A 13024-nucleotide genomic window follows, 5' to 3' on the forward strand; every position below is an offset into this window, starting at 1 on the left:
TCAAAATTAGGCCAGGGCTGGGGAGTGTCCGGCCCCCAGCCAAGAAGCAAGCTGGAGGTCTACTCAGCAGTAGGACCCTGGTGTCTGTCATACACACACACACACAAACACACACACACACACAAACACACACACACACACACAGATGAGACACACCTCTGCAGACAGGGCCACTGTAGGTTGGGGAGCAAAGCAGTCTTCTGTCTCCTGAGACAAGTCCCCATCCTGCACCCTGAACAGGGAAAACCAGAACCAGATGGGAACCTGATTCTCAGTCACAGAGCTGGTGTTGCCACTTTCCAGGGGAAAATCTGTAGTTACAAACATCGCCACTGGGTTTCTCCTTCTAAAACCTGAGCCATTTTCCTTTGCTTGCAGTCCAGCCCCAGCTGCATGTCCTGCCCCCCCAGGCATACAGCCTCCTGGAGGCATCTCACACACACACACACACACACACACACACACACCATCCCGCATTCGTTCCTGCCCCTGCACCTTTGCTCACATCATCCCTTCCATCCCAACTCTCCTTCCTGCCTCTGCCCTTTCTAAATATCCATCTTTCAAAGGTAGGTCTGCTGCCCCCCCTTTCCAGGCAGCCCTCTCCAACCGTCCCCGACCACTCTGACCACCCCTTCTGGGGAATGCCTCTACAGCATATCCTGTGGCCCAGGCTTTGGGGCGCCTGATCACAAGGTGACTTGTATGTTTTCTTCTCCTGGGTGTTTGTCTTGTGTCTCCAACTAGACAATGTGCTGTGTGAGAGCAGAACTGTGTTTCCCACCACTTCTGCCCAGACACAAGGCTGGTTCTACAGCAGACCCTCAGTTAAGACACGGATGGATGCGTGGATGCATGGACGGACGGACAGACAAATGCACTTGGAGAGAGACAGGGAAGGCCTCCAAACCTGCAACACCCTCCTTGCCCTTCTCTCCGGGGATTCCATGGTGGAACCCCATTGCAGCACTTTGTCACTCCCCCGTCCACGGTTCCCCACCTTCCCTCTCCTCCATGGACGGCCTGTCAGTCACATCTGGGTGGGATGCCTTGGGGCACACAGGTGGGAACCCAGGCCTGAGCTGGCAGCCCAGGCGAGAGAGCCAGGGATTTATGAAGCCATGCTGGTGGGGGGCCAGTCAACACTCCCCCCACTCTGGCCGCCGTCCACGCTCCAAACCTAGCCCCTCTTGGGAACCCAGGCTGTCGGCCAGGGAGCCTCTCTCCACGTGCCCGATGCCATTCTAAGAGCTTCGCGCGTTATCCCAGGTAAACCCCACAACAACGGCAAAGGTAGGAACTAATTTTATCCCTTTGACAAATGAAGGTACAGAGAGGTTAAGAAACTTGCCTCTGTCACAAAATGGTAAGTGGCTGAAGCAGGCTCGCCCCCGCTCTTAACCCTCTGCTGGAGGCCTGGACACGGTAGAGCCGTCCCCGGGCTGGAGACACGCTCAGGACCTTTGCCATGGTGGTGAGTCCAGTCATGGTGAGGAGACAGACAGACAGACGGAGCTTTGTCCTTTTGCTGTGGACGGAGCAGCAGCAGAGACCCTCTGGGATGCTCAGGAGACCAGCACGAGGCCTGGGAGGTTTCTGGGTCTGTGATCACCCTGGCTTGGGCCTCTCTGGGACACAGCTTGCGGGGTGAGCAGGAGGCGGGAGAAAACTCTTTCCTCCCCAAGAATTCAGCTTTTTCGCCCCGGGGCAGGAATTTCGGCCTCTCTGGACTGTCCACATGGTCACAATGGGGCCCATTCTCAGAACCCTGGAGAAAACAGCCCCTGCGGAGAAAGGACGGATTCTTGTTGGACACAAGGGCCCTCAGTGCCACAATTTAGATCAGGGCACAAATGGGGGCAAAGAACAGATTCATGCCCCCCTCTGTCTGTCTTCCCTAGAGGTTGCTGCTCCTTGAGACCATTCCGTGCAAAGGCTCTCAAAAGCCAGAACAAAAATCCAGCTAGGGGCTAAGAGGGGTGGAAAACTGCTCCAGATCCTCCTGCCCTCAGCCCACCTGAAGCCCCTGCCCTCAGAGCCTCCCTGCTCGGCTTCTGGAGCGACATGCTGTCTCACTGTTTTGGTTTCACAGAGAGTGAACAGCCCGTGAGGACACTCAGAGGGCCCCCCTTATAGGGATGGGGAAACTGAGGGCTCGAGAATTTGTTGGTGTTTCTAAACCTTTTGCTGCCATGGTGAGAAATTTCACATCACAACCCAATACAGACAGACAGGTAGATAAGTAGATAGACATCAGAAACCCAAGTTTCGCAAAACAGTATTTAAACTTAACTATGGGTGACTCGACCATTTTGTTCCTTCTACCTGTTAAAAATGCTTGTTGGAACCCACCAAGCTGATTTCAGAACTCACTAATGGGTCACAACCTGGCATTCAGAAAGCACTACTTTGAAGTGACTTGTGCAGGTCCACCGGCCGCCGAGGGGCAGAGCCAGGCCCAGAACCCTGGTGGCTCTGTTGACATTTCAGGCTCAGAGTTGTCACAGCCTCTCTCCTGCCCTGCCCCCCTAGCTGTCCATCTCACCTCTTAACAAAAAAACCTTTCTCCAGCCAGGCTCTGACCCCATCACTCCCTAATTCTGAAAACTTCCAGATTTCACAGCAGGACATCAAAGCCCTCCCCTTCCCCCCTCCCCTCCCCCAGCCTGGCCTTTCCCTGCCTGTCCTTGTGCTCACCAACGCTCCCCAGTAGTTCAACTCCTCCTCTTTGGAGCTACTTGTTCCTGCTTCTAGAACTTTCCCCTCTCTACCCTCTCCATGGACCCAAACCCCTCTGATCCTTCAAGGCTCAGCTCAAGGCTTCCTCCTCTAGGAAGCCACCTTGCATGTCCTGCAGCCCTGGGATCTCTCTTTTCTCTGCACCTGGAGTGTAACCTCTCCTGTGACTCTCAGCATAGATTATCTCAGAATGTTACCTTTCTCACTGTGCTATATAGTTTCATTCCCCTAATTTAACCCCAAACTTGCAGGCCTTCTGCATGTCACATATTTCTCCCATGCCTGCACAGGCCCTCACAAGGCAGCCTCCAGCAAGAGCTAGGAAGTGCTTATTGGTTAATAACAGCAGTCAAAACCATCACTACATCACTATGTGAAGGGCTCCACATCACTCTCTCGGCCAAGGTTGCATACCATCGCCCCCAGCCCCCATATTTTAGGTACCGCCCACGTCCCCAAGACCACTTGGCTCTCAAGGTCACCCACAGCCATCTGGCAACCCGCGGTTCCCAGCGGCCGCAGCCCTGCAGACAGGCATCCCGGGCCAAGCAGCCAATGTCAGCCAGCAGACAAGAGGGTGAGAACATCAAGCTGGCAGTGCGTGCCTGTCCTCTTCTGCCAGGACACTCACTGATGGGAATGACAGTGGGAGGGGGAGAGGGACGGCAGGCAGTGGAGGGCATGGCCCTGTAGCACTCAGAATTCCACCTGGTGGGGACTCAGCCTCCTTCCACAGAGCAGCCCGGCCAGACGGGGCTTCCTTTCCTGGTCTCTCCCCTACCTCAGGGGGTCTCTCCCCTACCTCGGGGGGTCTTCCTGGCTTTCCTCTCACTCCGGGAACCGTGACCGGCAGGATGGCCGCCTCCTTTCCCCAGTGAGAGCCTGCTTCTCTGGCCTGTGTGTCCTCTCCTTGCAGCCCATTCCCAAGTGGACCTCGGCGTGGGGAGCCCTCTGGGTCAGGATGTCAGTGGAGCTTCACAAGCCTGGAAAAGCCACTTAAGCCCTCAGGACCTCAGTCTCCTCATCCATAAAATGGGTTAACACCACCTCTGCCTACTTCAGAGCACTGAAGGGCAAATGTCTGTTCAAGAAAGGGCAGAGGGAGGGGAAGCATGTGTAAAAACAGGTGGTCCAGACACAGGAACTGTTAAATGCCTTTCCTGCCCCCTCCCTCCAGCCTCTCCCTCTTTTCTGTCTCCAGCACCAGCCCCTTCGCTGGAATGTCCAGGTAAGGAGCACAGCATGTCTCACCAAGAAAAAAGAAAGGGAAAAAAATAGAAAAGAAAAGGGAAGCTGACCCTTCTGGGTGCCATTAGCATGAACATCTCTTGGTTCGGGGCTCTGAGCATTTGCCGCTCCTTGGAGGTTAAACGAATCCCAATAAATGAGTCCAGAGCTTGCCAGTTCCTGTGGGTCAGTGTCACCCTGAAAACATGATTGTTTCCAGATGAGCCCTGTTCTAACATTGTGTGTACAAACAGGCTTTCCCTGGGTGGACGGCACTAGACAGAGACCAATGCTGGTTTGGTGTCTGAAAGCCCAAAACTCTGCATAGGGGGGCTGGACTCGCCCCTGTGTGGCACTCTGCTGCCAGCATCATGGTGGGGTCCTTAAGAAGAAGCCCCTTCCTTTGGTTTTAGGGGGTTCTGCAGGGTCCGAGTTCAAACGGGCCTTTGGCATTTGGGTAACAACAGAGATGGGGTCTGGTCCAGGTGTGAAAGAATAATCATTTCTATAGCATTTTCTGTGCTGGGCACTCTGTGAACCCCTTTATGAGTGCTGTATGTTTCATCTTCCCCAAATCCTAATGGGTTGGTAGAGTTATTATCCTCTTTCTACAGACAGAGAAATAGAGGCTCGAGAGGTAAAGGAAGTAGCTCAAGATGACCACCCAGCTAGCAAGTAGCAGAGAGTTGAACTGGAGGCTGTCTGCTTCCAGCACCTGTCCTCACCCCGCAGACAGCATCATCCTAAGAGGAAGGGCCAAGAGATGAACTGTTTATATCACGTGGGGGAGGGGGAGGCATCAGGAGTCCCTGTTTAAATGGGGGAAGGGTGTGATGCTGGGTTGGAGGAACCCCGTCCCTTTCCCCCAGCCAGGCCTGACCTGTGGACCATCTGGTGACTAGCTATCCTGGTTTGTCTGCGACCTTGCCAGTTTGAGCCCTGAAAGTCCCATGTCCCAGTTTGCCCAGGATGGTTGGTCACTGTGGTCTTGGTCACCCCCGGACCAGTTGCAGAGAAGGCTGAGTGGCCTGATGGAGCTGTGTCAGGACAGCCTGGGAGGCCTTTTCCATTACATTAGCTTCTGGTAGCGCTAGAGGGAGACGCTAGCCCTTGCCTCCCTTTCTCCTTCCTGTGACTCCCTGGGAGATAGTGATTCAGCAGCAAGTCGGAAGCAGGCTACACTGTGACCTACCAGGAGTGGAATCACCAGCAGTATAGGGGCTGTCAGCACCACCTCCAGGCAAGAACTGAGCAAGGAGGGGAGGTGGGAAGGGGGTCTTGAGTGGTTCAGGAACTGGACTCTGACAAAGGGCCTGCTGTCCTGCCCAGGCCAGGACTGATTGCAGGGCAGCGGGAGGTGGGCATGCCAGAAGGGAGAGCCCTGCCTTTCCCCCTCACCATGCCCTGGTATGTGAGGGATGGGGGAGTCCCAGCCACTGGATACCTAAGCTGCTTCTCATATTCAGCGGCTAAAAATACGCAATGGCTTTGCTAAAAGGTGCCCAATGGAAACCTACAAGAGGTTTCCTATTAGGGCCGCGCCTGCTCGGGCTGGAGGCCAGATGCTGTGTGAAGGATTCCTATGCCTGCCATTCCAACCATCCAGTCCCAGCCTGGCACCCCCCCTGCCAGGGCCTCAGCCTCCACTCCATTAACCCATGTGCTTCTCAGGCCCCCAGGGCCTTGCATTGCCCTCCCTCCCCTGCACCCACTGGTGGCAGCATTTGGGGTTTGGTCTTGAACCCCAGAGCAAGGCCCGGGTCCTCGGCCACCCAATCGCAGCCTCATCTACTCACTGTGTGACCTTGAACAGGTTGTCTAGCTTCTCTAAGCTTCGCTGTCCTCACCTGCAAAACAAGGAGAACACAGGATCCAGAAGTCCTTGGTGGGAAGGGCTCACGCTCTGGTTGAAGAAGAGGCCGGCCAGGAGATTTGTCTGGAAGCTCAAGCTCATTGTGCTTACTGAGCGTAAATGTTTCTTAGGGGTGGCTGGGGTCCTGCTGGAGATTATGGTACAGTGACTGCAGTGCCCCTTGGTACAACTCCTGCCTACCTGTCAGGGTTGTAGTGACTGGGCAGAGACTCTGCTGGGCCCCAGGTTCTCAGCCAACACTGGCCCAGCCTCGGAACCCCCAGCGGGTAGATGCAGACACTGTGTTAGGTCAGGTCGCGATGGGGCCCCACGTGTGAATTTGTAACTGGCTCCCCAGGTGATCCTGTTGAATGACCAGGTTGAGGGTCGCTGACGGGGCCTGGTACAGAGCAGGCCCTCGGCCCCTGTGAACTATGTCCCTCTCCTACTCCTGAGCCTCAGCGGGCTTCCCTGTCACACGGTAATGACCTGCCCGTCTCCCCTCTGGGGCTGTTGACAAGCTCAAAGAGAATCCTGGGCAGCTGCAGCTGCACACACAGGGGGAGAAGATGGCCATCAATGCAAGGAAGCCACCCCCCGTCTGACTGCTGGCAGCCAGGGGTTGGGCAGTGAGGCTTTGTGGTCCCCGGCCCTGAGGCTTCTCCTGCAAGACCAGAAGGAAAATGGTGGGGCAGGGGAGGGCAGTTCCCCCTTGCCCTCCACTCTCTGCCCTTCCCCAGGCCCCACTCTGCAAAAAAGCCTGAGAAACAAATTCTCTCCTTGGGAGATGCAAGTCTGCTGGGCAGGACGTAGCCTCCATATAATGTTCTCCTCCTCCTCACCGGGAATTCTCCCCACAGTAGATCTTCAACCGGCTCAGCCAGGCACTCCGGATGGTCTCTCCCCGTCTCCCTTCTGCCCCAGGGAGGTGACCCTGGCTCAGGCTTTCCTGGACTGCCAGGTCGAGGTTGGGGGCAAATGGGAACTCTCCCACCTGCCTTTTGGAGGCAACAGATTCAACAGGTTCCCCTTTCCCCTCATCCTTGTTACAGTATCATTCGGGCAGGTGGGCTTATAAACCACAGCCCTTGCCCAGCTTGGATGACCTTGGGCAGTGGCTGAACCTCTGTTTCCTCATCCGTAAAACGGGGATGATAGGACCTCCATAGTGTGGATGTGAGGATTGAAAGAGGCTTGCAATACCAAGGAGGTTCTCAAACAGGAGGGCTGGTAAGGGGAAGGTACCAGAAATGCACGTTCCGGGCCTCAGCCCCAGCATTCCGACTCACTGGTTTCTGAGTCCAAACTTTGGGAAACATAGAAGCCTCGGAGAGGGGGATCCCCTCATCCTTGGCTGTGGAGGCAGATCACCTTGGAGCTTAACAAATGCCCCCAAAGCCCAGGCCACCCCCCAGATTCATAGGATCGGAATCTCGGTGCATGTCCATGAGGGTGACTCCCTTCCCTGTGAACCTGCTGTCCTTTCCTCCAAGAGACCCCCTCTTTCCAGCCGGCAGACCTAGCTGGCCAGTTGGCATATTTTCTTTGATCCCAGGGGAAACGGAAGGCATTTCCTCTAGTCTCCACATTGATCACCAGCCAGCCCCACCTGAGCACTTAACAGACCTCCAGCGTCGTAGAGGCTCCCCTGAGGATTGGTGGATGAAGGGGTGCTGGGAGGGGCCAAAGGCAGGAGCAAGGGCAGGAGGGCAGTGGGGGCAGGGTTTGGGAAGTAGCCTGCTGCTGAGTCTGGGTTAAATCCTTGCTGCAGGGCAGGGAAGGCTCCAGGCTGGGGCAGTTCAGGGCAGGTAAAGCTGTCAAGTGCCTCAGGTCACCAAACAGTTATTGTCAGTGACAGGATTTGAATCCAGCGCTCACTTACTCAGAAGCTCAACCATTGTTCCTGGCCATGCAGTATGCTCTGCCTCACCCCTACTGAATCCCAGGTTCCCAGCCTGAGCTTTTCTGGTCAACATTCAACCTACAGCCCCTATTTATCCATCACTTATGCCAGGCCAAGGGATGCAGTGGGAGGGAACAAGCCACAGTGTGACCTCAGGGAGCCTTGGGTCTAGGATGGGGGCAGACTTTAATCAAAGGGTCACACAAATCAGTAATTACGCAGAGGCCAGCAGGGAAGACAGGTTGAGGAGGTGACATTTCAGTCTTGACTTTAAAGGCTGAGTGGGCAAGAGCAGGCAACGTAAAGAACTGGGAGCGGAAGCGCTGCAGGGGAGGGGAGCGGGCTCCCAGCGCGGGGCAGGGCCTGGGTTCTAGCGACCACCCCCGGGGCCTCAGTTTCCCTATTAACGAAGTGGGTGGAAACGTGCCTCACCCTCCCCCATCGGAGGACGGACGGGGGAAGGTGCCTGGGAAAGGGCACGAGCGGCCCACCGAGCCCGTCCAGTTGGGCCGGGGCGGGGCGGGGCAGGGGCGCTCGCTGCGGGCGGCGGGGAGGGGCGTGGAGGGGCAGGCGGACCGCGCCTGGAGGCCGGACTGGCTGGGACCCGCGGGCAGGCGCGGCGCGCAGTGCGTGCGGCTGCGGAGCGCGCGGCTCGCCGGCAGCCGGGATCACATGAGCATCCGGCCCGTGGGTGCCCGGCAGCCGCAGCCCTGCAGCCCAGCGGCCGCGCGCCTCCGCACGACCCTAACCATGTCTGTCTGTTGTTGCTTCTTTTTCAGGGACTATGGCAGTTCCAAGAGGAAATCAGGTAAGGGAACCTCCGGGCGTTCTTCCCTCCAACCTCCCCTCCCGCTTCGTGCACGCGCCGCTCCGACCCTGCGGAGGACTTTCTGGGGGATTGTCCTCGCCCGCCTGCCCTGTGGTGCTGTGTTGCCCCCCTCCTCAGCTGACGCCCCCTAAGACCTCTGGTACTCGCGCCTCCTCCTCCCACCGCGTCCCTCGGGCTCTCCCGGTGGGGATGGGAGCGGGTGCAGGGGAGTGTGGGGATGCCTTGAGAAGGGCCCAAGCCCCCGCGACGTGTGCAGCCGGATCCTCCTGGGTCTGCGGGGCCAACTTCTGGGCACCGCTGTGGTTTCTCCCTCGGTCCTTCCTGCGGTGCGGCAGCGATGGAAGGGTTAATAGAGATGAGACGCTGGGTTTTCGCCGTGGGAAGGTGAGATCCAGGACCCAAAAGGGGCGGGGGGGGGGGCAAGGGATGGGAATTGTGCTGGAGAGACTGGGTTTTTAACGGCTGCAGCGCAGACCTTCCCCTCCTTCCCCAACTCTGAGCGCGTTCTCCACGCTGCCGGCTTGGAGGCTCTGCGTGGTGGTCCTCAGAGACACCCGATGGTAGGGCACCGACCCACCCTGGCATTGGCCCGGCAGGTGCCGGGCTCACTCCGAGTTTGCGAAGGGGGTGGAGACAGGGAGCGTCGGGGCAGGCCCTTGGACGCTGGACGCTGGACGCTGTGTGCTGGGCGCAGTCGGCTGGGGTCAGAGAAGGATTCCCTCCGGGTGGGGGAGGAGGGACTAGGCAAATGCCAGCACGTGGGCGGGGGTGCAGTTAATTGGGAGAGGGTGGTCCCTTGTACTTAGGGCTGTGTGTACTGGGAGTTGGGGCGGGCAAGGGAATGCAGCGATCTGTGTGGGCTTGTGTGTTGTCCGTATTTATGGGGGTGGTGAGTTATGGGGGTGCGCAACCATCTGGGGCTCTGGCCTTGGGGATGTGGGAAGTGCGTATGAACACGTGGCTTACATTAATGGCTCACGTTGTAGGGAGATACTTGTGTCCAGGTGCTTTGAACTGTGGATCAGAAGAGGTATGTGTGCCTGTGTGTGATGGATGGGCTGTGAATTGGGATAGTTGTGATTGCATGGTGCGTTTCTGAGTGTGGGTTCGTATGTTTTGTGTGTATAAGTGCTTGCTTATATACTCACTGGGATGAGGAAAGATGTGTCCTGGTTTACATATGGGGGGGTATGTGTGTACGTGGGGTTGTGTGTGTTCATGTGGGGCTTCATAGTTGTGTGCTCTTGAGGGTATGTTTACTTGTTTGGGTGTGTGTGCCAGTGTGTTGGGATGTATCCAGTTGTGGGTTGGCATGTGTTTGTGTCTAGCTGTGGGATGAGACTGCGTGTGCACACATGCCTGTCACCTGGGGAGGGGTGCTTCAGGTATGCCCACCCCTGGTGCAGAACAGCATTTCCTCCATGAACGGGGGGGTGAGGCTGCCTCATGAACTTGAGGAATTACAGCATCTCCTCAGCTGTCACTTGCAGCCAGAGCCATAGGTGGGGGAACCTGGAAGGAGGGGCAAACATGGGATTGCGTTCTGTCACACCCCTCTCCCCAGGAAACTTGCCCTGGGCCTCAGAGATGTAGTGGCTGGTTGAGCCTGGGCTCAGATTCTTTTTTTTATAAATTTATTTATTTTTGGCTGCGTTGGGTCTTCGCTGCTGCGCGCAGGCTTTCTCTAGTTGCAGCGAGGGGGGCTACTCTTCATTGCGGTGCGCGGGCTTCTCATTGCAGTGGCTTCTCTTGTTGCGGAGCACGGGCTCTAGGCGTGCGGGCTTCAGTAGTTGTGGCGCACAGTCTCAGTAGTTGTGGCTCGCAGGCTCTAGAGCGCAGGCTCAGTAGTTGTGGCACATAGGCTTAGTTGCTCCACGGCACATGGGATCTTCCCGGACCAGGGCTCGAACCTGTGTCCCCTGCATTGGCAGGCAGATTCTTAACCACTGTACCACCAAGGAAGCCCTGTGCTCAGATTCTGGCTCTGTGTGACCTCAGGCAATTTTCATAACCTCTCTGCCTCGGTTTTCTCTTCCTAAAAAAACACAGATAATGATGGTCTCTACCTCACATGTAGAAGATTCAATAAGTTAATGTGGAAAAGTCCCTAGGACCCAATAACTGCTTCAGAAGTGTCAGTTTATTATCATCAGCATTACTTTCTGAAGCCCTGGGACCCTGGGTGAGTCCCTTCTCTACTCTAGGCCTCAGTTTCCAACTGTAAAGTCAAGGGCTGGGCCTCATAACCTCCCAGCTGCCCACCCTCAATCTCTAAGGCTCAGGTTCTGTGCTGCTTCCTAAGCAAGACAGGGCCCCACCCAGGGAAAGCTTCCCTGGTTTCTCTGACTTCCACTCTCCGGCCAGGAAAGGGATGGATGGAAAAATTTAATTTACGCTGGTGTGCTTATGATAATGGCCACTTAGTGTCATGGTTAAAAGTGCCAGCTCTGGAGCCAGACTGCAGGAGTTCAGGGTCTGGCTTTTCAGACCTTGGGCAGACTTCCAACCCTCTCTGTGCCTGTCCTCTCTTCTGTAAATTGGGGATAATATTCTTACCCATCTGGTAAGGTTAATTTTATGTGTCGACTTGGCTGTGCCCAGATATTTTGTCAAGCATTTTTCTGGATGTTTCTGTGAAGGCGTTTTTTTTTGAATGAGATTAACTTTTAAATCAGTGGACTTTGAGTAAAGCAGATTACCCTCCCTAATGTGGGTTGGCCTCATCCGATCAGTTGAAGACCTTAAGAGAAAGACTGACCTCCCCCAAGCAAGAAGGAATTCTGCCAGCACCTTTGGACTTGAACTGCAACTCTTCCTTGCGTCTCCAGCCTGTCAGCCTACGCCGTCAGATTGTGGGCTCACCAAGCCCCCACAATCACGTGAGCCAGTTCCTCTCTCTCTCTCTCTCTCTCTCTCTCTCCCACTCTCTCTCTCTCTCTCTCTCTCTCTCTCTCTCTCTCTCTCTCAATATTGTGTTCTGTTTCTCTGGAGAACCCTGACTAATACACACCTCATATGGTTATAATGAAATTACTTAAACTTCTATATGTAAGTGTGTTTAGACCACTGCCTACAACCTGGACAGTTCTCCCAAAGTGCTAGCTACTGTTATTATTTAGTGAGCATCTACTATGTGCTGGCAACTTTACATATATTTCTTCATTTGCTGCCCAGAGCCATGTTGCATGGTGGCTGGTGGGATTCGCATTTCACAAATGAGAAGCTGTGTCTCCGAGGGTGGCTGCCCGGAGTCTGTGGCAAAGTGAGGGTTTGAGTTCATGTTTTGGGCTTCACTCTGCTCTGTGATGAAGTGCCTGAAGCTTCCCAAGGTCACTCCAGTCAGGGATGCTTGCATGGAGAACATGAATGCTTGTTCCCTGGTCATTTCTTGTCACATTTTAGTCCCTGAAGCCCCAGCTCATCCTTGGAGGATCTCTTGGAGGGATCTCCTATTGAGCACAGAGCCAAGACTACAAGGCAGGCCTGGGGAGGGTGGAGTCAACAGGAAGAAAGTTCTCAGGCGGCTGACAGCCTCACAGAGGAGGCAGGACTGGCGACCTTGAGACCCCAAAGACAGTGTAGCCTCAAATTTACTTCTGCTCCTTCCCTCCACAGAACCTGCTCCTTCCCGCATCTCCCTTCTCGCTCCATCCACCCCGTTGCCCAAGCCCAGCATTGAGAGGTCATCCTTGACTCCTCCCTTCCTCTCACTGGCCCACCTGACCTCCAGATCCATCCCCTTCTCCCACCTCCACCGTCACACCTGTTGGAAGCTCCCTTCGTCTCTCAGGAGGACCCCAGCTTCCTCCTCAGCCTGTCTGCTCCCACCCCAGCCCCTCCACACCACAGCTAGAGTGAGCTCTTCCACACATGGATCAAATAATGTGCCTTTCTGCCTAAATTCCAAGATTTTCCATCCCACCCAGAAAAACTCCTTATCCCGGGCTTGCAGAGCCGTGTCTGCTTTGGCCCCTGCCTGCCATCCTGCCCCAGGCTCTGCCCTCATCCCCGTCCCCCATTCCCACCCCAGCACTCCACTCAGCTGCGCCCATTACCTTCCATTCCTTAAACACTTGAGGTTCGTTCTCTCCACACAGTCTTTGCGTTTGCTGTTCCCTCTGCCTGAATACTGTTCCCCATTCTTCCACATGGCTAGCTCCTTAAGATTTCTGCTTGTCACCTCAGAGAAGCTTCCCCCACCTCCACTGTCTAGCTGCCCCTTTAGGTCTCCCTGCTTCTTGCACATCACTAACCACACTCTAATTACCTTGTGGGTTTTCTTGTTTGTTATCTGTGTCCCACAACCTTGAAAGCAGAGACCTTGCGGCAGGGCTTGCACCAGTAACAGGGTCCCCTGGTGCTTGTTGAATGGGAGGGTGGATGGAAGAAGGCGTAGGTGCATGAATGATGCTGCAGGTCAGGAAAGAGGTCGCTGCAGCCTCAAGTCAGGAACATTATCTGGGAAAAGGAGGAG

The 13024-nt window shown here is 55.6% G+C and overlaps 1 protein-coding gene across 2 annotated transcripts in view; it reads left to right on the top strand.

Annotated features, from left to right (window-relative positions):
* The window catches only part of SH3PXD2A (SH3 and PX domains 2A), a 243330-nt gene that overhangs the window by 146341 nt on the left and 83965 nt on the right, over positions 1-13024 (top strand). For both annotated transcript variants that reach the window (XM_028167789.2, XM_057531192.1), the window contains exon 6: positions 8501-8529. In XM_028167789.2, the coding sequence (XP_028023590.2) occupies positions 8501-8529 (29 nt within the window). The remainder of the gene's footprint in view (positions 1-8500; positions 8530-13024) is intronic.

Source organism: Balaenoptera acutorostrata, chromosome 16 (assembly GCF_949987535.1).
Source record: "Balaenoptera acutorostrata chromosome 16, mBalAcu1.1, whole genome shotgun sequence".
Taxonomy (NCBI): Eukaryota; Metazoa; Chordata; class Mammalia; order Artiodactyla; family Balaenopteridae; genus Balaenoptera; species Balaenoptera acutorostrata.